At 34.3% G+C, this 27,023-nt stretch overlaps 5 protein-coding genes across 5 annotated transcripts; 2 read left to right on the forward strand and 3 right to left on the reverse strand.

Moving 5' to 3' along the window:
• The first annotated feature begins 557 nt into the window (after positions 1–557).
• On the forward strand, positions 558–5,989 carry LOC145613507 (chlorophyllide a oxygenase, chloroplastic-like). Its single transcript, XM_081668628.1, has 9 exons — positions 558–713; positions 2,005–2,238; positions 2,865–2,969; positions 3,130–3,405; positions 3,511–3,658; positions 3,748–3,932; positions 4,021–4,133; positions 4,746–5,040; positions 5,340–5,989. The coding sequence occupies exons 1-9, from the start codon at positions 636–638 to the stop codon at positions 5,502–5,504; spliced, it is 1,599 nt and encodes a 532-aa protein (XP_081524754.1). The 5' UTR covers positions 558–635; the 3' UTR covers positions 5,505–5,989.
• Positions 5,990–6,353: 364 nt separating this feature from the next.
• LOC145613602 (uncharacterized) lies at positions 6,354–6,686 on the reverse strand. The gene has a single exon (XM_081668699.1). It carries the CDS (start codon positions 6,684–6,686, stop codon positions 6,354–6,356), a length of 333 nt encoding a protein of 110 aa, XP_081524825.1.
• Positions 6,687–7,578: 892 nt separating this feature from the next.
• On the reverse strand, positions 7,579–12,691 carry LOC145614909 (BTB/POZ domain-containing protein At1g21780-like). The gene is made up of 4 exons (XM_081669979.1): positions 12,502–12,691; positions 12,233–12,378; positions 9,569–9,684; positions 7,579–8,468 (listed from the first exon to the last, which is right to left on the reverse strand). The coding sequence occupies exons 1-4, from the start codon at positions 12,672–12,674 to the stop codon at positions 7,863–7,865; spliced, it is 1,041 nt and encodes a 346-aa protein (XP_081526105.1). The 5' UTR covers positions 12,675–12,691; the 3' UTR covers positions 7,579–7,862.
• A 1,785-nt stretch (positions 12,692–14,476) lies between these two features.
• LOC145614463 (acetyltransferase At1g77540-like) lies at positions 14,477–15,316 on the forward strand. Its single transcript, XM_081669518.1, has 2 exons — positions 14,477–14,836; positions 15,135–15,316. Exons 1-2 carry the CDS (start codon positions 14,558–14,560, stop codon positions 15,204–15,206), a joined length of 351 nt encoding a protein of 116 aa, XP_081525644.1. The 5' UTR covers positions 14,477–14,557; the 3' UTR covers positions 15,207–15,316.
• LOC145614461 (F-box protein 7-like) lies at positions 15,308–21,374 on the reverse strand. Its single transcript, XM_081669517.1, has 11 exons — positions 21,223–21,374; positions 20,865–20,951; positions 20,433–20,548; positions 18,811–18,927; positions 18,630–18,726; positions 17,825–17,898; positions 17,458–17,511; positions 17,242–17,343; positions 17,075–17,133; positions 15,948–16,155; positions 15,308–15,667 (listed from the first exon to the last, which is right to left on the reverse strand). Exons 1-11 carry the CDS (start codon positions 21,233–21,235, stop codon positions 15,608–15,610), a joined length of 987 nt encoding a protein of 328 aa, XP_081525643.1. The 5' UTR covers positions 21,236–21,374; the 3' UTR covers positions 15,308–15,607.
• Positions 21,375–27,023: the final 5,649 nt, after the last annotated feature.

Genomic DNA, 27,023 nt, shown 5'->3' on the forward strand with positions numbered 1-27,023 from the left:
CACGTTACCGATATAAAATTTAAATTAACTGTCAAATTGGTGCCAAAAAATTCTTATGATTTAATTTGATCCGTTATAAGCGAAATTTACATGAATAGAGTATGAACTAAATTGAGATTCGTTTAAGCAAACCCAAACACAACTCATAAACAGCAAAAGCTCGAGTGACAATAGCGGCATAATTAATGACATCCCTAAAAACATAGGATGATATTTTCTGTAATAGTAACACAAATTGGACCAACAAAACTCAAATGTCATACTCCAACTCTTAATTATTTTCTCATGTAACAAGAAAAATTAAAATAAAGAAAGAGATTAGGGAGATATCTAGAGAATCCATTGATCCAAGGTGGCCAAGATAAGTTAGATATTAAAGCCCCACAAAACCCAAATTACATTTGATAGAAACTCACACTCTCTTTCAAACTCAAGTCTTGTGGATGTAACAAATGCCACGTGTGAAACACACAATTCCACATGTCATTCATTGGTAGGCCAACTGAGATCGCGCTCTCTATTCCAACTTCTCTTATCCCACACAAACTTCTTACCAAAAAATTTCTTTCATTCCCCCTTGTTTTTTTGGGGGCTTGTTTAACAAAAATTTATTTTTTTTTAATTAAAAAAACGCCATGAATGCTGTTGCTACTGCTTCTGCTCTTTCTCTTCCTATTTCTCTTAGTCGACCTTCTAAATTTAATCCTAGAAAGGTATGTTTTGTATTAGTTTTTAGTTTTTGGTATCGGGTTTGCTATATGTAGCTCTAAGGGTTAAGTATTAGTGTTACGTGTAGATTAGTGTTATTTATGTTTAGTAGTGTTTAAGAATTCATGACAAAATTACGTGTCGGGTTTGTTTAGTTGATTAATTGTATATTATATAGAGGAATTTGATCATGTTGAATTGTCAACTTGTTGGGTTTTTTCTCTTGATTGTTTAAATGAATAAAAGATATGATCTTTAGTACATAGATGTGTTGAATGTTTATGGAGAAGTGTACTTAGATAAATGGAGTTGTGAAATTTTGGATTACATTTATAGTTTTTGGCCTAGAAATTGGTGTTATGGGGACTTACCCAAGTTTTTTTGGAATGTTGTGAAGATCATTTGCTAATTAATTAGCTGTTCTATGCAATAGGTTAATGTTTGCTTGTAGGACACTCACCCAAGTTTTCAAGAAGCTTATAATGTAATTTTTAATGTTGTTGAATTACTTGAATGGGTGCTCCATTTTGAGAGAGGGCAAGATTGATAATACCATTATTATATTTATGATTAAGGGTGTTTCTGTCTTGGTTAATCTAGACTAATTTACCAATTATGAAGAGGATCGATGTTGCTCAAATTTGGGGATGCAGATTGGGTATTTGGATGGGACATTGGATGGAAGTATCTAAGGTTTCAACTAGGGTATTTGATAAAGTGTGAGACTATAACAAAGCCATTTTGTAAGTGATTGACCTAGGGTTAGAGTGACTTAGGGCCTGTTCTCTTCAGATTGTTTTCGGTTCAGCTCTAATAAGTTCAGTTCGGTTCTTAATTTCCTTCTCTCATAAAATATTCAGTTCAGCTCATCTCATCTCCAATAAGTTCAGTTCAGTCAATTAGAGCAGGCCCTTAGTATCTTATTCAAGCAATATTTGGTTAAGCTTCTGTGAGGGTGAGGTTTTAATTCCTACTCCGAAATGGATAGATTGAGATGGTGCATCACAAACTTTGTGTTTGTGATGATTGTTCTGTTATTGCTGTAGTGATTTGACAAAGTGAGAAGAGGTGAGACATAGAATGAGACACCAAACCTGTTGGTCCTATGTGACCTATACGTCAACATTTAAAGAAAAGTATTTTGGCACTTGCTTTATGATGTTATTGTTGTATATTATATAGCGTAGATTAATAGATAACTTCTAGTCACTGTAAAGTGCAAAAGAATGTGGGAAAAGAATTAGAATTGTTATATGTGAATTTTTCTATTTGCTAATAGCTTGGAAAATAATCCAGGTAAAAGGCAGTATTGGAGTGTTTGCTGTTTTTGGAGAAGATGGAGGGTCCATAGACAAGAAGAGCACATGGGGGACGCTCTTTAATGTGGAGGATCCAAGATCAAAAGCCCCGTTGTATAAAGGAAAAATATTGGATGTAAATCAAGCCTTGGAAGTGGCAAGATTTGACATCCAATACTTGGATTGGAGAGCTAGACAGGATGTTCTTACAATAATGCTCCTACACGAAAAGGTCTGTGATTACCTGCAATGATGCTCTGTAGTTATATAATACGATTAAGCTTGTAAGAAAATGTTTTTGTTCTTCATCATCAATAGAAGGGTGAAAGAATAAAAAGATGGCTGTCATTATAAGCTGATAATGTGTAATTTTACCATGACCATTGTACCTTTTTAGTCATGCAGTTAGATGAAAGATTAATTAGTATTATAAACTAACACAATCTGACTGTTATTTTCTGCTTTATCGCCCTAATTCCACACCATAACATTTCATACTTCATACTTGGAAATCAAGTGTCTATAAAAAGGAACATGAATATGCTTGTGTACCTCATCGTACCCTTGATTATGAAGGTAGCAGCTAATGGCTACTTATTACTATAAGACAAATAAGAATTTGAGAAAGTATCATGATCCCTTACTTAGATATAGCTTATTACGATTAACTGCAGGAAATTTCCACTTGTGGCTTTTCAAATTCTGTAGACTGTAGTTGCTTGTTTATTTGTGATTTTCTTGACTTCCCTAAAATTATTGACAAATGAACTCACTTCAATGATGTATGAATTAAAATATGTGTTCATCTGTGTTAATTTTGAGTCTGAATTTCTGACTTCCAGATACTTATGAATTTAGGTCGTGGAGGTATTAAACCCTCTTGCTCGTGAATACAAGTCCGTTGGCACATTGAGAAAGGAGCTAGATGGGTTACAAGAAGAGCTTGCACAGGCTCATAAACAGGTAAATAGTTTGTTACATACTTTGTATGACACTAGGTACTTGAGTTTCATTTTCAAAAATTCTGGACTTAACAGCCTCAACCAAATTCCGAGGCAAGATAAAAATGAGTCCCTAATACTTGCCATTTATCTGTTTTCCATTTATGTGTTGATAATGACAGGTTCATATTTCTGAAGCACGGGTTTCAGCAGCTTTAGATAAACTAGCTTACATGGAAGAATTGGTTAATGATAGGTTGTTACAAGACAGAACAACAACTGAAACCAATCAGACAGATGCTTCATCAAGTACCTCCACACAACCCATGGAAACCACTAAGAGGAAGCTGCCTCGTAAGAATCTAGATGTATCTGGTCCTGTCAAATCTTATCATCCTAACTTGAAGAATTTCTGGTATCCTGTTGCCTTTTCTGCAGACTTGAAGGAAGACACTATGGTAAGCTATTGACAGCTTATGTAAGCAGTCTAACACTGCATTTTGTCTTCTCTTAATTATGCTTGTGAAAGGTATACAAAGTGACTTGGATTTCCTTCATTTCAGATCCCAATGGAATGCTTTGAAGAACCTTGGGTCATTTTCCGTGGGAAAGATGGAAAACCTGGGTGTGTTAAGAACACTTGTGCACATAGAGCTTGCCCTCTTGATCTTGGCTCTGTGAATGAGGGTCGCATTCAATGTCCTTATCATGGTAAGAATACCTAGTAAAGGTAAAGTACTAATGACTTGGGAAAGAAAGACTTGTTTATGCTAATTGGCGCAATGGTGGATGTATTCCAGGATGGGAATACTCAACAGATGGAAAATGCCAGAAAATGCCGTCTACAAAGTTATTGGATGTTAGAATAAAGTCATTGCCTTGCTTTGAGCAGGAAGGGATGATTTGGATTTGGCCAGGAAGTGAACCTCCTGCTGCCAACCTTCCTTCACTTTTACCTCCTGAAGGATTTGTTATTCATGCAGAGGTAAACTATTCTTACAGTAGTAGTGTGAAAAAATGCAACAAATTGTATCCTGGGTTCTTTTTTAATCTGTTCTTGTTGAAGTATGCAGATAGTTATGGAACTTCCAGTTGAACATGGGCTACTTTTGGATAACCTTCTCGACCTTGCACATGCTCCTTTCACTCATACTTCCACATTTGCCAAAGGATGGAGTGTTCCAAGGTTTGTTTTTTCCTAAAGACATGTCTTATATCATCGTTTCTTTTAAACTTGTGGAGAAAGACATAAATGAAGATGAACATCATATTCATGAATTATGGTTGATGCTAAAACTTACTTGCTACTTCGGTCAGTCAATGATGACCCAAAAGAGTATGGAATTATGGATACTTCAACTTTTGCGATTAACACTTACCTGCTTGTAACCATGTCTCTGGCATGACTTTAAAACTATGTTACTCAAACTCAGGTACGAGTGTAAGACATCAGTATACACATCCTCTATTTCAAACTCTGCTGTTTTATTAAATTTTCCATTCTTGGGTCCATTATGAAGTGTAAGTGTCCATAACCATGTCAGAGTGTCAAGGATCTGATATACTTGAAGTTAAAAAGAGAGACTAAATAGCAGAGCTTTGAATGCTGATGATTATGTCCTATCCCCATATCTTGGAAGTTCAGATTTTTGTGTCGGTCTCTTTTTAATTATCTTAATTCTCGTATGTATAGATCCAAGCATTATAACTTGGTGATAAGTCATTGATCATGTTTTATCATTGGAAAAGTAAGTTGACATTACACACCACATGGTACTTATCTTGCCCTCTGTTACAGCTTGGTGAAATTCTTGACACCAGCATCAGGGCTTCAAGGTTACTGGGACCCATATCCCATAGATATGGAGTTTAGACCGCCTTGTATGGTACTATCTACAATTGGGATCTCTAAGCCAGGAAAACTAGAAGGACAGAGTACTAAGCAATGTGCAACACATCTTCACCAGCTTCACGTTTGTTTACCATCATCGAAACAGAAAACAAGATTACTTTATAGAATGTCGCTAGATTTTGCTCCAATTCTAAAGCATGTTCCGTTCATGCAACATTTATGGAGGCACTTTGCGGAGAAGGTTAGCTCTTCTTCTCTAATCATCTTTTGGTAGCCCATTTTCAAATTTAAGAGGTTTAGTTTGTGCCAATCAAGTTAAATTATCTCTTTCAATGCTATGCATATAAACACTTGAAATTCACTTGTTGAGAATTCCGTAAAGCACCCAACCAACTTCTTGCTTACTTTACATGAACTATTCGTGCTGAAATTGTAATTCAGATTCAGGATTCTTTCAAGTCTTTTAGTATTTTTTTTTTTCTGAAAGGGGGTGATAAATCAGCCAAAGCATTGTTTCTTAAGAAACTGTGACTAATGCAGGTCTTGAACGAAGATCTGAGACTTGTGCTTGGACAACAAGAACGTATGATAAACGGAGCAAACATCTGGAACTGGCCTGTACCTTATGACAAACTCGGTGTCAGATATAGACAATGGAGAGATGCAGTTGACAGAGGAGAGAAACGTCTTCCCTTTACCAAATGAAATACATATGAGAATACTCCCAATGTAACATACTGACGGCTTGACTTCACTATTCCTTTGGCAAATTGCAATCGGAGAAATGATAGATTATCGCAAGGCTAGTTTCTTACAAATAAAATTATGCACTTCTCAGAAAAGGTAAGGTTTGTTTTGGGGCATCAATTGAGCTCGACAAATCGTGAAAACCGGAAATTGTCAATGATGTGAGGGAAAGTCTATAGCATGCCATTAGCCTGTATGCTTTTGCTTATTTTTTTGTCAGGTGTACAGTTTCAGTGCTAAATTCAATAATCCTCCCTCTTTTCTTCTATTTTTCCTCCCCTCCCCTATTTTACTCCTCATTAGGGCATCTAATACGAAACCCGATTATAAGTTGAGTGATTGTAAATTTTCACCATTATAGAATAGATGATTGTACATTAAACATCTCTTCTTTGTAATGTATCTTTTGTGAAGAAATTTTGAGGACAAACATTATTCTTCAATTGCAATCTTTGTAAGTACAACTATTATGCTTCAATATTGAAAATACAAGTGTTACCCCAATGCTATAAAGTGGTCATCATCGTATCAACCTGACAAAATATCAAGTACACCCTCTATTCCATACAAGTAACGATCTTATCAAATTATCGAATTAGCTATTGTTGCATCTTCAAGCAATGTAACAACTATTTCCGAATAGAGTACTAACATCCGAATAGAGTACTAACAAGTAACAATTGCTACGCGTAACAATAACAAAACAAACTAAGATTAAATAACAACCATTTATTTAAAGTACAAGTATTACTCCGTACATTAGTAGCTAATTAATGAAAAACACAAACAAGAACACAAAAAAGTCATTTACAAAGAAACACCACAAAAGGGGCAAAAGCGATAATGAGCCTCAACAACATGATCACAAGATTGACACCTTAATACATCGATATCGGGCGGAGGAGACGACGCCGTATTAGAAGGAAGAGAGAAAGACTCAGGAAAAAACAGATTACAAGTGTTACAATGAAGCAGAGGCTTTTTACCAGGCCATTTCCAAACAGGTACAAAGAACACCTTCAAAACGTTGTCGTATTGAACTAGATCAGCTTTCGAACCGCAGTTAATGCACTTGCTGATTCCGGATTTCAGAACTTGCCCAACCTGTTGCTCTACTCCTCCCACGAAAAAGAAGAACATTTTTTTGCGGGTATTTTTTTTGGATTTTTTTTTTTTTTTTTTTTGGGTTTATTAACTTATTTAGTTGGTTTGATTTGTGGGATTTCTGGGGTTATAAATTTGGAAGAATTAATTTTCTGGAAAGTTTAGGAAGAGGAAGGTAGATTCGTTTTGGGGTTTTATTCAAGAAGCTTATCGAAGGTTCTGAAATCGGCTGGAACTACGTGGAGGAAGAGTAGATATTGAAAAAACTGGAATTTTACGTTTACAATGAATCCATTTATAAATCTATACCAAAGGCGAATCTTAATTGACACGAAACAAAAATGCACGATTAGAATTTATAAGCGTATATTATATATCAATGTACATGTGCTTTTCAAATCTTTAATTTTCATTTTTTTTCTTCTTTACATAATTATATATTGAGTAGATTATCGATAAAGAATGACAATAAATCAATAACATCGAACTTGAGAAAATGTGTTGGATTGTATACAATAATCACATGTGAGGGCCAGTGTAACTAATGTTTGATTAAGTAGAATTATTTCACTTTTAACTTCTTAAACGTCTTGGGGGCTATACATATCGTTGTTCTTAATTAATTCAAGCTCAAACCTCGTTCACTAAAGATTTGAACATAACAAGCTAATGTACTCTGCCTGCTTATCATCCTTGGTTAATTAAGATCAACAAGCAAAAACACAGGCTCCATAGTCTTGCATATTGACCATGACAAGAATTTAACACTTTCATTGATACCATACAATGCTACCCAGGCTGAATTGTGATCAAAAAGAATTCAATTCCTCGTGCACCGAAGGTGAAAACTTCAAAATCATATAAAAAACTTCAGAATTATATAATACAATTATACGAAGTAACAGAAAACACTTTCAGAAGTGCAAAGTAACTAACAGAAAATACTTTCTGAAGTTTATGCTTATCAGACAATAACTCTAGTTAACTGCTATTAGCAGTAAACTCCATTAAATCAGTACATAAACACGGCACAAAATCTTATGTTGTATCACAATACACTCACAATATCCTTTCCCAAATATCCAACCCACATACGAAGTAAAGAACAACGCAGGGGAGGAACAAAGAAAAGGCATAAAATAGGTTAAGGCACTAGAGAGATTAGAAGCTTGTCGATATTTACATGTTACCTATGACAAGCTTCAAGGGTAGTTAAGCTGGCTTCCATGCTGTAAGAATCTCTTGAAACATCTCAGTCAGTAATTCCCTATCAGCATTTTGAAAAAAGGTGCTTAAATCATCCTTAATATCGTATATCTTTCCAAAATCAAACAAGTATGTTAAGCAACCTTTCTTAAGTTTATCAAGCTGGTAAAGCCAGGCCTCCTGCAGCCTCTCTAGGACATTCCCCGAGTTGATGTCCTCCAAGAGGCTTTCTTCACACGCATCTTTAAGATTTGTCATATCGTACTTATTTGCAGCTGCCAGAAGACCGAGCCTGTGCTTCCAAAAATCCTCAGGAGTCATAGTTCCATATATATAGCTGAGGAGGGCCCTGCAAGATTCCCAGGACATGTCGTCTATTGCAATGGTCGAAGATTCTTTTTCTTTCAGATCATGAAGGAACATACTTTGAAACACGGGAGAGCTTGCTGAAAGCATTGCTTTGTGAGCCTTCAGGGTTCCGTCCACAGTAGTGATAGTAACATCAGTGCAGATTTCCTCATAAAGCATGCGAGAAATTGTTTGGAGGGCACTTTGAGAGGCCAAAGATTGCATGTTTCCTTGAGTTGGCCATATTGAAACCGCTTGACCACCCTATGAAGTGAGAAAAGGTTGAATAGGAGATATTCACAAAAGCAAGGGTTCTTTGAACAAAATAAGATAAAAAAAAAAAACCAGAAATCTTGACATACAGGCAGTGATACAACCTTGTGAACATCCAAAAGGGTCCTTTAAGACATATGTTGTGGATACTCCAAACACTCACTAAATTCATAATAAAGTCCGAGTTATTATTACTGAGTGACAACTAAGTCCAATCACTTTTAAACACTAATAATCATCTTTGTTTCAAATTTTCAAAGTTTCTCAACACATGTTTAAGCGGCACAAGCAGAAAAGATAATGCCACACTTTACTAGTCAACAACCTGAGACCAACAAGTAACCATGTAGAAACACAGATTGTGATGCAATTTAGATTAAGCACTCTCTATATGGTTGTTGAAAGGCAAAGATGAAAGATCATGTAAATGATCCTGTATTACAATCTAATCATATGAGAAAGATAAACATCATATAAATGGACTCAACTGTTAATTTAAGTCACCGATTGGATTCATCACAATATAAATTCTACCTTTAACCAATTTGTAGTTGTAGAATAGTTTTTTATAACTCCAAATGGTTTTTGCTGGAATTTCACTTTGCAATTATGGAATGTCTACAACCTTGACATTGTTGGAGCAGTAGTATGCATGATTTATATTGATAAAAATGGTTAACTAAACAGGGTTGAAAATCTCAGACTCTAGAGGTGAGGTTTAGCCCAAAGCGAGTATTTACAACAGAAACCACAAGCTATATTCAAACATGGCAAATGTGACTGTATTTCTAGTCAAGAGATAACAAAGAAAATCACAATGGCTATTAGCTACCAGTCATTACATGCGGTCAGTCTCAATGGTGGCAATGGCATTGAAATGAACTAGATTTATTAAAATTTCACTAAAAGGCACAGAGTTTAAATCAATGTGTTAGCATTAAGAAGATATGGGAATTTCATGAAAAAAAATCCTACCCTACCAGATGTTCTCCAATTCTGAGTCTACAAACAACAGAGTATTTGTAATTAACAGCAGGCAAACACAAGCACCTGCCAATGAAACTCTAAAAGAAGATAATTCTGAGACTCACAGTTGATGGGCAGATCTTCAAGTCCAGGAATTCCACATCAATGATAAACCGACCATAGAATGTAGTGTCCACAGGCCACACAAAATCATCACTGTTACGAAGAAGTCGTTCGTGAACTGCAAAGAAGCAACAAAAGATGTTGAGAAAATTTACTTGCTATCAATCTCGGCGAAGGCAAGCACATAAGTTTATAATTTGTAATATTAAAATGTTAAAGGAGTAAGTCAGACTGTCAGTAGTCTCAGTACAGCTCCCGCACCCACCCTGTGCTTGAAAACTATAGAAAACCCAATATCCCCAAACACCGATTAAGCATGATTGCCACCAAATGTAGAAACTAAGAAGCGAACACCAGATACTCTTTCAGAAATTAGTTGTATCAAAAACAATTACTACTACGTTTTTATCTGATTTTCCAGCTGAGGGAACAAAGCTCATGGTTAGTGGATGTATCACGAAGACTACAGGCAATGAGCAATTAACAGCCTTAAAAAATATCTAGTGCTTCCTCAGATTCAAATTGTCACTTCAACCACTTTTCACACATCTAGAATTAACACTGGCATGATTGGTATGTAATATTTCATTCATATTACCCCCCAAAAAAAAGAGCCTATTATTACGCATTTACGCAGATACTTATTGCCGAAAAGAGATTGACTCAACACCATAGATTTTAAAACAGAAATTACAGATTTAGAAGAGCATAGCTCAGGTTACCTGTCTAATTATTAGCAAAGGTGGACAAGATCTTCAAAATAAATACAAGTATAAGCAAATCACTGAACAACGTTATTCATGTAAAGTTTTATTTTTGTGTTCTTAGAGGGTTCGCTAAATCAATGTAGATTGTTTAGACCTAGAGAATCAAATACAAGACCCGTTTGGTGGCATGTAAGATCAAAGTGACTTAATAGGGAGAAAGATTGGATCTACCCTAAGAGATTAAGAAGACCTGCTTAGTTCTAACTTATCTGGTAGGAAAATTTAACAGCTAAATTCAATTGATTAGGCGTTAAACCCTAAAGGGCAAGGCTATTTAAATGAAACTCCCAAGAAGCTTCTAGCATCAAGACCCATACTAAGGGTTACCTTGCCCCTTTCACTCTGCAATATGGAATACACTAGGAAACTATCTGGAGCTTGGGTTTAAGATTCTACCCCAGGACAGTGTGGAAGCATTAAAAAGATTTTCAACTATAAACAGCAATTCATTTTTTTTTTTTTTTAAATTTCTAAGCATCCCCCAACCCCAAATAAAACAAAGGTTAGTAGGTACAAGTATAACTATGGTATTTTGTAGAAAAATAATTAAAAATTTGCAGATCACAAAAGCATATCCTAGAGAAAAAAAGGAGTACGTAATAGGTCAAATGCATTTAGCAGCACTAGAGTTCTATGACATTGAGCAAGCAAGTTGTGGCTCAGTTCAGAAAAGATACACATTAATAACTCCAAGAGTCCAATATGATTTTACTTGTTATTGTATTTCAGAAAAGCATCATGGAGCCGAGAATAGTATCATGAACAAAAATCTCAGAATCATACACAAAGTACAGATCTAACATGGATGCAAAATCAATTAATACATTGAAAATGACGTGGCTCATTCCCCAGGTCTTGAAATTGCATAACATAATCACTTCACAGAGGTCTAGATTATACAATTATATTGCTTAATACTAGCAGCCTTTAACCACACAACACCATAATAAATAAATACACAATAGTTACTATAACAATTATAGCAAGACACAATGCACTTAAAAAGTTGAAAGGACATAAATCTCAAGAAACCTTAAGCAGACAATGAATACAATTAAAACACTAGATAGAAAAACAAGCAACAATCAGAATCAGAATCAGAAATTTCAAAAGTACATAAATAAGATTCCCTCCTAATTCTTTCTCCTCGTTCCAATAGATTTCATTAAGTGATCTCACCCCCTTTCTTGTAAGGTAATTAATTCAACACAAAGAAGTAGACACTTCACGTGAAGGGAACACCGAATCTATGTAGAGATAGCAACAAATTCAAGAGCTTAGATAAGAAAAAGAAGACTGATCATAAAGTTATTATTAGATGACCCACATTGGCTAATTAGCTGCAGGATTTGCTTCCAAGGTTCATGGAAAATACATAACTCAAAGGTAGCTTCAATCTACCATGGTGCTTAGCCTAGGGATTAAGACATGAGCAACTCAAAACTTTACTACAAAGGAAAAACAAACAACTAAAATAAGATAGCCAAAACCGCAGGTCCGGGTGGAAGTTCATTATCGAGTAATCGAATCAAGCCACTGAATCCCAGTCCACATTAATTATAGCAGGTCTAATCAAACAAAATAACCAAACACCTCTTCTTCCCAAAATCAACAAACTTAACCGAAAAAACCTCACCAAGTCTCCATCCAATCAAACAAACAAACAATAACAAATTCAACAATCGCATAACACGAACACGGAACTAATCATGAAGCATACCAATTCAACAATCCTCAATTCAATCACAACAACAAAACACAATCCAATAAACCAAACAACAGATAATACCAATTACAGTTCATCATCAGAAAAGTATTCAAATTTCACAAGAAACACAAAACCCCACTTCAAATTCAAAACAAACAAATCAAAAATTGAAAGGAAAGTAAGAAGCATACTAGGAGAAATATAGGGTCTTCGACTAAGACCAAGATTAGATACTCTAAGAATAAAACGAGCAAGTGGCGGCTGATCCTTCGACACCCGAGAAGGTTCTGGAAACAATCTTACATATAAATATCGATTCTTTTCAATTGCTAAATGCCTGAAATTTACAACAATTTTACAAATAAAAAAAAAAAAAAAAAATCAGCAAAAAAAACTGCACCTTTTTCATAATTTTTTCTGGGTAAAAAGCAATTAAAGATTAAGAAGAAAGAAAACAAACCAATTCCAAAGACCCAATTTAAAAGGGTCAGATTTTTTGTAAGAACAAGGGCCAAAATTGTCGATTTTCCACTGTGCTAGTCGTGAGATAGTCTCTACTTTGGTATCCCCCATTTTTTTCTGAGTTTCTGATGACTGTTGTTGAGGAGAGAGACTCAGAACACTTTCATACATTTTTTTTTTTTTTTAATGTTTGGCGTTTTATTAAATTTTTTCAGTTTCTATAATTGGAAGGACTAAAATCATCCAATAAAAGTTGAACACTTTGTTGCTTTTTTAATTTTTATTGGACTTTACATAATTTGTTTTTATATAGTTGTACTTGTAAAATACACTTGTATATTAGACCATGACTCAAGTGGGGTTAATTTTGTCTGAATTGATTGATAATTTGATAGGTACATCCAGGATGTGTGATGATGTTATTTGATATATTCATCTTATGTAGAGTAGGGGTGAGCCTAGCGGGGTACCCTGTAAAATTTCAGGATCTGAAACCGAAATCTGTTGTAATAGGTTCCTAAAAATAGGAATCGGAACCTGTTGCAACAGGTTCCTAAACCGGAACATGCAGGTTCAGGTTCCTAAACAGGGTACCCTGTCTTTCAAAGTAAACTTAATAGTTACTTGATAAATTATTACAATTTTTTTAAAAATAAAAATGGATGTTCAGAATAAAAGCTTACAACTTTAATATAGTACTTCAAATATAACAAAGCAACTCTTATTGTCTAGAATATTTAATACCCTATAAGTTCTGGTTTCATGCATCCTATAGGGATCCTGTACTAACATGGTACCCTACAGGTTTCAAGTCCAAAATTTTATTACCCGGAACCGGAACCTGTTGCAACAAGTTCCTAATTTTATTACCCGGAACCGAAACCTGTTGAATAGGTTCTGAGTTTGGAACCTGCGGTTCCGAACAGGTTCCGGTTTCAGGTTCCCAGAATTTTTGCTCACCCCTAAATTATAGACATAATTAGTAGATTAGCATCAACTTTCAAAAAGTACCATTAATAACAGGGGCAGAATTAAGGGGGCTAGGGTAGGCCATGGCCACCCCCTTGATTTCCTATAAAAATTAAATTTCATATAGGTAAATTCATTTGTGGTGGTTAGCTCAGTTGGTTGAGAATAGAACATGGGTGAATCCATGATTGTAGTGTAGTTGAGTGTTCGACTCTTGCTTCACAAACGTAGTACTCCGTATTTTATATATAATGGAGAGAGTAATAATCAAATGTGGTGTTATTCATTCTACCCAACGTATAGTTGATGTAGTTGAGACCAATTTCGCCTAAGAAGAAATACTCCCTCCGTCCCCAAATGATAGTCCCTTATGGCCTATTTTTAGTTCCAAATTGATAGTCCCATTTGATTTTCTCAAGTACCATTAATATTAATTTTTTATCAAAATTTCCTCCAATTACAACAAAATTTGTGCAAATTTAACTTTTCCATGTAAATTTTGTTTTTCAATGTACTTTTTATTACTTTCTCTCTCTACTATTTTACATACCCAATGTAAATTTATCTTTTCAGTGTAATTTTACTACGTATTAATTTTATTAAGTTTCATAATTCCCGTGATTTTTGCCCATAAGGGACTATCATTTGAGGACGGAGGGAGTACTTAGGATATGTTCATATTTACTTAATTTCAGTTCAGTTCAGTTCAGTTCAGCTCCAATCAGTTCAGTTCAGTTCAGTTTCAATCAGTTCAGTTCAGTTCAGCTCTTAATTTCCCTCTCACATAAAATATTCATTTCAGCTCAATTCAGTTCAGTTCAGTTCCAATCAGTTCAGTTCAGCTCCAATCAGTTCAGTTCAGCTCAGTTCAGTTTAGTAAATATGAACGGGCCCTTAGTAGGCATGTATTTTGCATTATTAGCGCTTGACCGCGTGTTGTACACTTACCCTGATAAATCGCAAGCACCTTATTCTTCCCCAAATCAATATCAAAATCCCAACTTCCCCAAATCACCAAAATCCTTGTTTGTTTCCTTCCTTGTTAAATTTCTTGTGGGAGCTTCCAAGTTGAGGAAGAACGAGAAATGGCGAATGACAAAGGAAAAATTGAAGGAGAAACAGAAATACCCAAAATCATATGGAATGAAAATCAACAAAGATTCGAAACAGAGGACAAGAAAGCTTATTTAGAATACCATCTTAAAAACATCCATGGAAATAGTTCCCAAATCATGGATATCCTTCACACCTTTGTTCCTTCTTCCAAACGAGGCCTTGGTTTAGCATCTCACCTCTGCGTTGCCGCCTTCAACCACGCTCAGTCGCATTCCTTGCCCGTTATCCCCTCCTGCTCCTATGTCTCTGTAAGTATTCACGATTACATCATCGTTATCATTGTTATATCGATCTTGGGCTTCGACTATCAGTTTAATCTTTTGGTTGAGTTGATCCACTAACATTAAACATGCAAGTCTTGTTAGTTACTCTAGATGGGTTATGTGGAATGATAAAAGTTAGTTAAGTGGTTGCGCGATCACAAGTGAAGGTTTGAGGGAAGTACTTGGTGGTGTGACAATTGGATGTTACCCTTTTGTTTGTCGACGAAAAGGGCCTGTAAAGTGTAAACTAGTAACAGATTGGTATATGTTTTGATTGTTGCAGGACACATTTCTTCCGAGGAATCCATCATGGAACGCGTTAGTGTACAAAGGAGATGTTAAATCTAGTATGTGAACTCCAGCAACTTCTTCTACTCGAATACAAGCTCTGTGATGCTATTTCAGCTATTACATTCAATGAATGAAATGTATCATGCTCAGAAAAGGGTCTTGTAATTGAAAATACATATTATCATTAATAATATTCGCTGGTTTCCTTCATCTCCTTGCAGTATACATGATACATAAGTAATTGTAGTAGTAGTACATTACAGTCGCTTGACATCCCATAAAACGATGTCAGTGCTGGGTGCGAAACAAACAAGATGTTTGAACTTTTGTTTAAACCTAAAACAGACCATAAAAGTTTTAACACTATGATAACAGTAAATATTTACAACATGAGTGGTGAAAACCAGAGGCCGGAACTTATTGTGCCATACATTGATCATACAACAAGCGTCTTCCATTAGGGTTTTAGTCGGGTACAAAGAAATCCATCTTATCCACTGGAAGATTCACAACTGATGTTTCCACCTACAGAATACATCGATAACAAATCAGCTCACAAACAGTAATTTTGTACAGAAAAAAAATATATTGGCTTTGAAATGAGCAGATAAAAAGAAAACAAAAGAACGCAAGTATATAAATTTGTGCATTTAAAAATGCAGCAATGCCATTGAGGATTTCCAAGTGCTCATTTTGCTGCCAAAGAATGGAATTTCTGAGTATAACTTGAGCTTTTGTATATATGAACGACGACAGTTTCTTACATTTAATTTAATCCTAAGAATAAAAAGAGATTTCAACATACCTCTTCAAAAGGAACAAAGACAAAAGGAGTTAAGCCCCTGCTGTGTGAGACTGCAGGAACATCAGGATTGTGTGTCTCATCATCCTGCCATCCTTCGACTATATCAAGCATGTCTTCCTCATGGTTTGCCTCATTGTCGTTAACACCACTGGTGACGAGGGAGACCAAATCCATTCTGTTATTAGCTCCAGCTGTTGTCCCTCTCAGCCTGAAAAAATACGAAGTACAAGTCATTGATTTATCCAAAGGAAGCCCTTTCAGGTTGTTCCCCCAAAAAAAAAGTCACATTGATATAAACAAGCACTGTTATACACATAACACATCACTGCTATTTATACAAGACACACGGGAGGACACCAAGGACATTGCTATTTATTGGTAGCAAAATTGATTGAAGAAGAAGACAAAAATTTCGGGAAATTATTTGAGTGAGAGAAGTTAATCTGATAGGGGAAAGAGTAGAAGGAAATGTACCAAGGAAATTGAGTATTTGCACTAAGCTTTTTGGGAGTGTTACCCAGCCACATATATGCTCGGGTTGAGTAATCAGTTTGTCAATGTCAACAACCAGTTCTTGTTATATCCTCTCTGTAACTCTTCTTTTGTTCTAAATCTTATACTGTATTCTTACCAGTAACCACTACCAAAAGGTTAACTTAAACCTATACAGGTTAATAGTGTATACTAACCTACTCTAACATGCTGAAGATCATCTGGAGATTATTGGTGTCCACATATACATTGCCTTTGTTGCATAAAACTTTGCAGTCCAATATAGCTATATCAAAGAAAAGATCGGGAATCATCTCTTTTGTCGATAATTTATCTCGAAAAGCAAGGATGATCATGCATCAGCTACATGGCGATCTAAAAACCACTGGCATCACTATATTCATCTTTTCTAAAAAAGCTGAAATTATTTTCAAATGAGAAATATCTAAGAACGCTTTGAGCTCTAAAGTATGTTCTTTCCAAGACCACAAAGGCACAAACATAAAACTTGTCACTGGACAGTAAGCTCAAGCCCAAAGCTAATAGAGTATATAATTCCAAATTTACAAGTTCAAAGGTGCAATTTGAATGTTTATATATTAAGTAGAGACAATCTATCAAGTCATGTCACATACCTTAAGCGTATCCTCAAAACAGTAGGCCTCAAACCAGGGTACAAAAGCGCAGCTTCAACCTGAAACAATGACAGCATCCTTTAGATTAGGAAACATACTGAGCAATCAATTGTTTTCATACCCAGCCCAAAATTCTACAAGAAAGTAAGAAACAGAAAGATTTTAACCTTGTCATCAGACAATGTGTATTGTCCACGATAAATACACTCTGCTTTAGATGCTCGAAAGTTCAGAATCTTAGCAACATCTTTAAGTTTTTGAGATGAATTCTGGCCATTAAAATAACAAGGAACAGTAAGCAATCATATAAAAGATCAAACAGAATATAATAAAAATTAAATAATTGTGTATGCTAAAAGAATTTGTCAACTGGCTCATCAAACCTTGTACAAAAATCTTCCAGAGGGGTAAAACTTGATGTACCGGTAATAGCATACCTGAACAGGAGAAATAAGTCGGACAAAAAACATGATTAAACATATTAACTCAATAAATATTGCTGTAAGAAAACCAAGTTTCAGTATTATTATCATGAGAGGGAGGGAAGACAAGAAGTGCTTTAAGATATGAAGTAAACATCCTTGCTCTTCTGAAATGAGACAAATGACGCATGTATATCCCTATATTATTTCCAGATATCAAGTTGTTTGAGCATAAAGCACAGAGGGGGACAGGCATCTTTCTTGATCTGCTCTAATAATTGAAAAATTAAAAAAGGACTTGGTAATAGCACAAGGAGAAGCAGCCTACCAAGTGTACTGGATTTGAAACCCTCCATTCAGCGATTCCAGCACGTATATAAGTATTCCTGCTCACATAAATGCCTGCATGCAACAATAACAAACCTTTATGTCTTCAATGGCATTTATATTCCTGAACTTGTAAAAAGGCGAAAACACAAAATTTAAAGGATTGTCCTAATTAGAAACTACAATCTTCATCAGCAAAATCTTCACTATCTCTAGCTCCATCAAAGAAAAAAAATGCAAAACCAGACAAACTTCACTGCATTACTAGTCAGCACACTTTCAGAGTACCAACTAATTGAGATAAGCACAATGATAAATTTGCAATTTTCAAAAAAAGCCAACCAGAATTTTGTGAAATCCTTCATTTCACGTAGTTATAGCCATGTCAAATACTCGACATTCCAACATAGGTATGAACAATTAAACACTTCAAAGGCTAAAATCATGAAAATATTTCACAAAATAGCCAACTTGGAAACTTGGGCACTAGTGTGACTAGTGTCCAATTTGAGTACGGAGTCCAAGTAGCATAGATTTATCCATAAAGCATATTTGTGCATTAATATTTGTTTCATCCCACAATAAGAAGAACCTTTAATCTTGGTTACACATTCAGTAGATGAACAAATAGCTAACTTCACAAGAGCAAGAGCCAAGAGATAATCACACTTTACTCAAATAAGCTGCTCTTAGGAGATTACTCAACTCCATCACTAACCAAAACTATCACTCTTAGTTAATCTTAGCTACTATTGGTGGCCTTATATATGGTTCTTCCCAGCTACGTCTTTCTACATGAAACTTACCATCAGTTCGTACTCTCGGTCTCGAGAGCCACATTTTTCTCCATGAACCGTCATATTTTGAATGCAAAATCTGATAATTGTACACCACTCCAGAAAGCTTCAGCAAGAAAAAGATTTTTAGATAATGATAGTATGAGAAAGTTAGAATATGAGTAATACAGAAGTTGCTGAGAAACAAAACCTGCCATGCTTTCAAGCATGCAATGCGCCAAAAAATAGGGTTGCGTATGGCATATCTCCATTTGCGGCAAACGCAAGCAGCTCTTCCCAAATGATAAGAAGGCAATCTTGCAAAGATCTGCACCCAAAAACAAATGTCACTTATTTAGGGCTTGTACGTCTTCGTTTTTTGTTGTCAATTTTCTAAATCACGATAATTCTAATAAGTTTGACAATTTTTATTCTTTTTAATAAAATTAATCATAAGACTTTCAAAATAAAATATAACACTAAAACCACAATGATGCCAAACGACCCTAATTTATTTGATTTTTTTGGGAGGGGGTGGTAAAGCTGAAACTCAATTTATAGCATAGGTTAACAACTGACTATATCTAATGATTTTAATTTACATAATCGTTAGTTTGTGAAAAATGGTTTATGCTTATGCAAGTTATGGAGCTGAAAATCAATTTATGGGATTAAAGAACAACTGACTAAATTGTTTCTATGTTACTACATGAATTTTACTTTTGAGGCTTGCCATAAATAGTGATTGCTTATGCATCATTCTCATTCTCATTCTCTTTATAGTAGTTTCTTCATTACCCCCCATCATATGTAAGATACCAAATAATATCCTGATGCCAACCTATTTCAGCAAGTCCTGGAAACATAATACTGATACTCAACATTTCAGAGAAATTATGACGAAAAAGGTTTGGATATGTTGAATGACTCAATAAGACGTGGGTTAATTTCAGCTTCCACATACAACTGCTGAGAATTTTTTCTGTTGAATTAGAATCAAAGTTTAGATTTTCAGACAACACATGAAGTGAATACAAGAAAGAGATCAGAATAGATCATATATATACTTGTAAGATTTAATATCTTCACCTTAGCCAATCAAGCTTCCCCCAAGCCAACTAAAAGGTACTTGACGCAAAATTTTGATTTAACAAAGAAATAAGACCAGGTGCCCCAGGACAAACCCATGACAGAGAAAGGTTAGATACTTACAAGCCCGAGTGAAATTTCATCCCACGACCAATTGGCTACAAGTAGTCCTCAAGCTTGTATGGTGTTATTTTTTTCTCCTTTTCTCCAATGTGAAACAACTAACATGTGCACAGCATATGTGTGGCTCAACAAAAGCTTCTTTAAGCATACCCCATAACTAAAAATATAAGATTCCATAGACTGAATGGTTGAATTAGTTTAGCTTCTTCTATTAACATACAGAGAAGCTAGTATTATCAGAACTTGGAAAGCAGAAACTACCTGACTAGACAACTAAATAATGGCGCTTTATTATCACTAGTAACTGAAATCAACATAGCTTGACATTCTCAACATACACATGTTAATGTTGTTCTTCAAGACCTGGCAATGAAGATTAGCTATGTTGGGGTTAAAAGTCTCAGCCTACGGCCACTTGCCATATCAGATGCAACCTCAAAACATGATGCAAATATGAACACACCATGACACTTTTTGACCAATAGGTTACATAAAACTATATATTTATGATTCATGACATATTTTGTATGAATTTTGAAAACAAGAAAACAAAATGAAATCAACACAAATTCAAACAAGAACACTTCACAGACTGGTGAATTAACATCTAAGACTCATTACCTCATGAAGCAACTCATCAGGAAGAACGCGGTGAATAAGTGCAGGATCAAGAGAAGAAGCTGTGTTACTAACACTTCCAAATGCTGCCACTGGACTAACCCTAACCCCATACAGATCTACATGAAGACATTGAAACAAACAACTACTAAGACTATGACAGTGTAACAAAATGAGAAGCTAAAACAGTCAAAAGATCAAAACCAAATGAAGATGATATTGGCAAGAATGACAACCCTAGGGGCTAACTATAAGATGGTAAAATCTGAAATATTAAGCAGTAACTAATCATAATAACCTTAATCAATGCATAATTTTGCCATGAGTTCAAATTCTAATATATACAGTAATTAGTACTTTGTATATCAAAATCAAAACAAAAATGTGGGTATTCAAGCAATATAATTGTAAAATGAGAGAAGCAGAAAATTTTACCAAGCCAGGGTCTTTTAGTAACGAAGAATTGAGCAGTCTTCCAATGGTAAGCAGCCTCTAATTCTGCCACAATTGGAGAGTTCAAATCTGCAATACACAAAATCCCCATTAATTTTGCAATTTCTATTTCCAAAATTAATTGTAATCAGCTAAAAAAAATCACAAAGTTCGATTTAATTGGGGTTTTCAAGAGATACCCAAATGAGAAAATGAATCAAATTGACCAAATTCATGAAAAATTAGATAAAAAGAAAAGAATTTTTTTTGCCCAGAATGATTGAAAATTACAGTGATTTATAATCAAATTTGTAATAAAAATGAATGGTGGAAAAGAGAAATTACTCTAACAATTTCATACCAGATGAAGCCATGGTTTTGTTCTTGTGATCCCACTACCTGGGAATTTGATTTTTTTTTTTTTTTTTTTCTTTTTTTTTTGGGAGAATTTTTCTGGGATAACCGGGAAAGAAAGGAAAAGAGTTCCGACAAAACTGAAAGAAATAACAGAAGAGGATGAGGAGAGAAAGAGGGGCCCAATAATGTACAACCACGAAGTTGATAACAGAATCTCCTCAGCTCCTCTACTAAAATCTACTCGTGCACATTCCTACGCCGCCGGTCACAAAATCCATCTACCTCCGTTTCACATTTTTTGCAACTTTGAAGAGTGCACGGACTTTTAGGCAAAATTTGTTTGTGAGTGTAAGATAGAGAGAGAAAATTAAGAATGCATGTGATGAGGAGAGAGAAAAAGAGAAATGACAACCTAAAAAGGAAAGAAAAGATTAGTTGCAAATAATGTGTAGCATCCATTTTTGGCAAAAGTTGCAAAAAATATGAAACGGAGGTAGTACTTTTTTAAAGGTTGACCTCACCCGACCCAACCTCGGATAACTAAACTAACACCCCTACCGCCGTATGATATGAACATCATACAAATTGAGATTTCAATGATATAAATAATAAAATCTTGCTAACGAACATTCTACAAATTTAGATAACTAATTAATAATACCTTTGTTTCAGAATAATAGAAACATTAGATTTTTTTTTTCATTATTCATATACGTAGTATAAATTTTTACTATATTTTATTATTATTATTGATGTAATAAAATGATATTTTTGTATTGGGAAAATGCCATAATATGGGAGATATGAAAATGAACATTATACTTGTGTAGTCGTGTATCACCTCTTCATGACTTTAAGATCAAGTAAATAATTCCTGTTAAAAAAAAAAAAAAAAAAAAGAGATCAAGTAAATAATAATAAAAATAAATTTCATAGTGATTAAATTGAATAAAAAAAGTTACAGAGATTAAACAACATTGTATTCCATAGTCGGGTGATTTTGTAAATACTTTCGGTCTTTCACCACGTAGGCGAAAAATAGGTATCATTGTGACACATATGATACTAAGTAAGCGATTTTTAATAGATTTTTTAAGATAAAATTGTTGTATAGAGTTTTATTGCGATAAAATTCTAATATTTCATGTATACGAAATTAATCATAACTTTTAATAAATATCCTATAAATTTATCATCAAATGTGTTTTAAAAAGTTCTTTAAAATAAGATCCTCAGAACCGTTCCTGATAATTTATGGGCCGTAGGCATAATGTAAGAATAGGGCCCTTGCCTTACACTTTTTTTATTCACAGTAAATTTATATAAAAGACAAAAAAAATTAACTCATCTATTATAATTACATATTTAGTTAATGAGAAATCTCAAAAAACCTCAATCCTCAACTCTCATAAATTTAGTTTTTTTTGGTTGGTATAACCTTCAATTAAATAACTTTCATTTCTTCATTTTTTTTTTATAACTTCCACCTCTTCTACTGTTTTTCTTTCTAAATATACATGCTACATATATACCGTGAATTAGCACGAATAGACTCTAGTTTTATTTAAATTTAAATCATAAATTAGAACGTCATAAATTTAGATTAAAAAACAGAGAAAAAGTTGTGTACTTGTATTATCTTTGTCTATTCGGCAACTTAAAAGAAAGATCAAGTCGTCGATGCCGTAACTTTCATCGAAACAACCAATAAAAAGAAGATGGGAATTGAATATTTGGTGATAGATGAATTATTTTTGGTGCATTTATCTTGTTAAATATCTTAATCGTTCTGTTCAAGAAAAAAAAAATTAACCGTTGCCATATTATTAATTAACCAAAATTAATAGATTGAAATTTGATAATTGAAGAACGAGTGAAGCAGCGTAATTTGAAAAATTTATATTTTTGGAGTTGTTATTCATAATGGAAATTGGAGAAGGAGGAGGTGAAGAGATTTGAAAACATTGTAAATTAAATTTCACCTAATTGATTGATAGGATAGCTAAGTAATTAATGTTAATTGCTAAATAAATGGAGTAATTAACTTTTTAAAAAATTTCTTTGTCTACTGTAAGTGGGAAAATTAAAAAACACGGAGCCAAATTTACAATCAGAGCCACAAGTTACAAAGTACGGTATTAAAATGATATTTTTCAAAAATTTGGGCCTTTTTTGGCGTGAGCCCTAGGCGGTCGCACTTACGGCCTACCCGTAGAGCCAGGACTGCAAACTATGTCAACAAAAATATTATCTTAAAATTTAATCAACCTAATTATAATCTGAGGATAACCTACTTTAATTCATTATTTTCCACACCTGAAGTGAAAGGCTAATACTAAACCCAAACTATTACAAATATTATAACAAAGATCTAAGAAAATACCTTAAAAACTCTATGAGAAAGAAGTATACTTTATTTTTATTTTAACATCCCAGATTCGCAAGCCAATGAGAAATTTCATTGGCATCTAAAAAATTTATGCATTAATCACTTTGGTTATTTGCACTAAGGCAAGGTCATGCTCATTACAATTAAGCTTGCGAGAAGGTTTGAAGTTGAGAGAATAATGCTCGAATCAGACAACCAAGTTTAGATCAATCGCCTTTCAAGGGCTATTATCTTTTACTCTGATTTTGATAGTGTCTTGGAAGATATTTTGTCTACTACTAGTATTTTTTTGTCGTTTTCTTGGTCTCATGTTAAATGTTGTTGACCATCATCTCGCTAAGTTAGTGACGTATGGAGTTGAACAAGTTTGGGTTGATTTGTGTCCTCCGGAGATTTCTCCATATGTACTATTGGACAAATTGTCCCTTGATTAATACATGCACTAGCTCGGCGTTTTCTCAAAAAAAATAATAATAATTATTATAAAAAAAAAAAAAAAATATTGTGTCAAACACTAGAATCAATTCTTGTTGTTCGACAATAAGATTTATAATATCGATTACTTAACATCAATACTCTTTTCTTTGGATAAACTTTTATTATATTGATCGATTGTTTGATATGTCAAGACAAAATTAATTAAGATTTTCCTTTAACGACAGTACACCTAATATGTGATGATAAAATACCTAGCAGTATGCGGCATACATGCATATATTCCATATTGATTTGGCACAATATGTTTGCGATGTGACTCAAAAATGAGGTATACCAGAAATAACTAGTGCTATAAGAAGAAACTCTTACTCTTACATTAGACATTTCGACTCTACATGTTTCACACAATTGATTGGCTATTTATAAGCAAGCCTCTTACTAACTCACTTATTCCAACCTAGAAGCTCCCTACTTCCTTAACGGTGTGTTTGGATAGAAGGAAATGGAAGGAAAAGAAGGGGAGAGAAATGGAGACATGTGATATCTTTCATTTGGATAACAAATGAGGAAGTAAGGGAATTGGAGGGGAGAGAAATGGAGGGATTAAATTGTAGGAAAATGATCCCTCCAACAATGGAGAGATTTGGAAGGAAAACTCACCATTCTTCTCTCCCCTCCCTTTCCCTCCCCTCCTCTTCTCCCCCCTCCCCTTCTTTTCCTTCCTCTAATGTTATCCAAACACACTGTAAGGGATTCTAGATTTCTAGATAGCTTTTAGGTATACATTATACAAGGTTCCACATAAATCCTAGCTACATGTTTAACCATATCATAGACCTTCTACGGCTTCTAGAGTCCCACATCTCAGGCCAAGTCTTCCTTTGATTACTGAATTAGGCCCAATGTAAGGCTCGTTATATTGTTATTGTTATTGTTATCTAAGGCTCAATGATGTCTCCAATTTGTTATGAGAAGTGAAGAAACAACCTTAGCAGCCACGATGTCTATGTAAGCTTAAAGTATTGTTCACCATATTTATACACACTCAAATTCAAAGTGCACTAATACTTTAAATCGAAACCGTTGGCCCTAAATATCTCAAAATGATTTTGGCAAACCTTTATGTGAGAGTACAGTTTTCTATACTGTTCTCACGTAAGAATGTGTTGTCAAAATCAATTAATGGTGTGCCAAAATCAATTTCCATTCGATACAAGTATACAACAAGATAACAAGATTTGTACATATGATTGTTTGTTATCCAAAGACGAGAAATGGGTCCCAATCCTACTCAGATATGAGTAAGATTCTAATGGCATCTGATATCTATCATCATCACTAAGTATTCCCCAACTACTTGGGACTTTTTATCGAACTACTATATATACCTCCACAATTATGCACCTGCCTTTCATTCGTCCAATTTATCAAATTTAAACAAATTCGTCTAAAATTTTCTTGTCATTTCTTCTCTCTTCAATTGCTAATAAGTAGTTGCTAGAAATTTTCTCAAAAAAAAAAGTAGTTGCTAGAAATAATAATGCACCAATTTTGTCTCATGTTTGATGATTTGCATGCCAAGTTTGCTAGCTTTTGTTCATTCCAACTTCTGATTAGAAAAGGTGAGGATTCCTTCTTAAATCTTTGCTAGGAATTTTGTATTGAAAATGACTATTTTTCGATTATTAAACACTACAATCACTTAAACGTTTAGTAACCTACCATATAGAGTGTTAGAGTAACGAGTAATGCATATGAAACTCAAGTTTTGATACAATAAATTGTCATTCTCTTAACAATGCGCAATTTACTATGGATTTCCATTACTATATATTGAGTTTTGATGCTATATATATAGTGATAAAATAATAGCGAAGTAAATGTTAAGATCTAACTAGCTATAGTGATAGCCCTTCCATTAGCCATGCTACAACTAATTACAAGAGGTACTAATAGCTCTAATCAGCGCGTGGCTGAATCATGATTGATAAAAGAAATCGACGTGATTTAAATATATTAATATAATTATGTTGTGGATGTGATTTACCATGATTTAAAGAATAAATGAGCTTGTTTAAAATTAATTTTTAACTCCGCCGCCATTTACTCTAAAACCTACAAGTAGTAAATAAACATGGCAAACAAGTGAAAAGACAATAGTAAACCAGCACTGTCTGTATTTGAATTTAGGGATTTTTTTTTGGGTAATTGTCAATGATTTTGCATTTTTTACACTCACACAAAGTCAAGGGTTTTATATGCATGACATTGACACAAGGTGTTAGACATTATAATTTGTGGGCTAGCATTTGGGCTTCGATTGATGTGCATGTATTATTCAATAAATGGGCCGATTGAATAAAAATTTAAAGCCCTCTTCATTTAGACTTTTGACGGGCTTGGGCTTACATACAAATCATACAATGCCTTCTGCATGGTCTTAATGATTTGCTTTTTCTTCTGAACTTCATGCATGGTGGATGTATAAATAGTTGCATCATGTGTGTTTCATTCCATGACTAGAGGATGCGCCAATATTATGCTTGAAGAGCATCTCTAAACACCTATGGTTTGGCACAAGCATAACATAGATCTAGGTGATAAGTATAATTTGCAGCCGCTATCATTTTTGTCGTAAGTTTTTTTACATTTATTCGACCTACAATCAATAATGATCGTTAAATCAGTGATCACCAACATAACAAACATTGAACATAGAATAGTCCTCGTGTCATACTTGAAATTATTAACTCTCAATCATCCCACCTAGTAACACATGAAGTTTGAGCACATTTTTTTTTTATTTTTTTTAGTTATATTGTTCCTCGATTGAATAAACGTTATTTCATTTTCTGTAAGATAAACTTCAGTATCAATTTTTTTTTTTTTTTTTTGTATCATAGTCATGATCGACAATGGTTTATACACGTATACAACATTTTTAAAGGTTCTTCAATCTTCCTCCGCCAACGTATTAC

The sequence above is a fragment of the Chenopodium album genome, chromosome 25 (genome assembly GCF_948465745.1).
Source record: "Chenopodium album chromosome 25, dcCheAlbu1.1, whole genome shotgun sequence".
Taxonomy (NCBI): domain Eukaryota; kingdom Viridiplantae; phylum Streptophyta; class Magnoliopsida; order Caryophyllales; family Amaranthaceae; genus Chenopodium; species Chenopodium album.

Bases quoted from the DNA above. Each gene is read 5' to 3' on its own strand.
- LOC145613507 (XM_081668628.1), top strand. From the start codon at position 636: ATGAATGCTGTTGCTACTGCTTCTGCTCTTTCTCTTCCTATTTCTCTT. The intron at 2,239-2,864 runs GTCTGTGATTAC...TTATGAATTTAG, and splicing joins TAATGCTCCTACACGAAAAG to GTCGTGGAGGTATTAAACCC. The intron at 5,041-5,339 runs GTTAGCTCTTCT...TGACTAATGCAG, and splicing joins GGAGGCACTTTGCGGAGAAG to GTCTTGAACGAAGATCTGAG.
- LOC145613602 (XM_081668699.1), bottom strand. From the start codon at position 6,686: ATGTTCTTCTTTTTCGTGGGAGGAGTAGAGCAACAGGTTGGGCAAGTT.
- LOC145614909 (XM_081669979.1), bottom strand. From the start codon at position 12,674: ATGTATGAAAGTGTTCTGAGTCTCTCTCCTCAACAACAGTCATCAGAA. The intron at 12,379-12,501 runs GTTTGTTTTCTT...TGTAAATTTCAG, and splicing joins AAATTGGGTCTTTGGAATTG to GCATTTAGCAATTGAAAAGA. The intron at 9,685-12,232 runs GTATGCTTCTTA...GCTTCTTTGCAG, and splicing joins AAGACCCTATATTTCTCCTA to TTCACGAACGACTTCTTCGT.
- LOC145614463 (XM_081669518.1), top strand. From the start codon at position 14,558: ATGGCGAATGACAAAGGAAAAATTGAAGGAGAAACAGAAATACCCAAA. The intron at 14,837-15,134 runs GTAAGTATTCAC...TGATTGTTGCAG, and splicing joins CCTCCTGCTCCTATGTCTCT to GACACATTTCTTCCGAGGAA.
- LOC145614461 (XM_081669517.1), bottom strand. The intron at 18,727-18,810 runs GTTTTGTTTCTC...TTCTTGCTGAAG, and splicing joins CATGCTTGAAAGCATGGCAG to CTTTCTGGAGTGGTGTACAA. The intron at 17,134-17,241 runs GTTAAAATCTTT...TCATTGTTTCAG, and splicing joins ACACATTGTCTGATGACAAG to GTTGAAGCTGCGCTTTTGTA.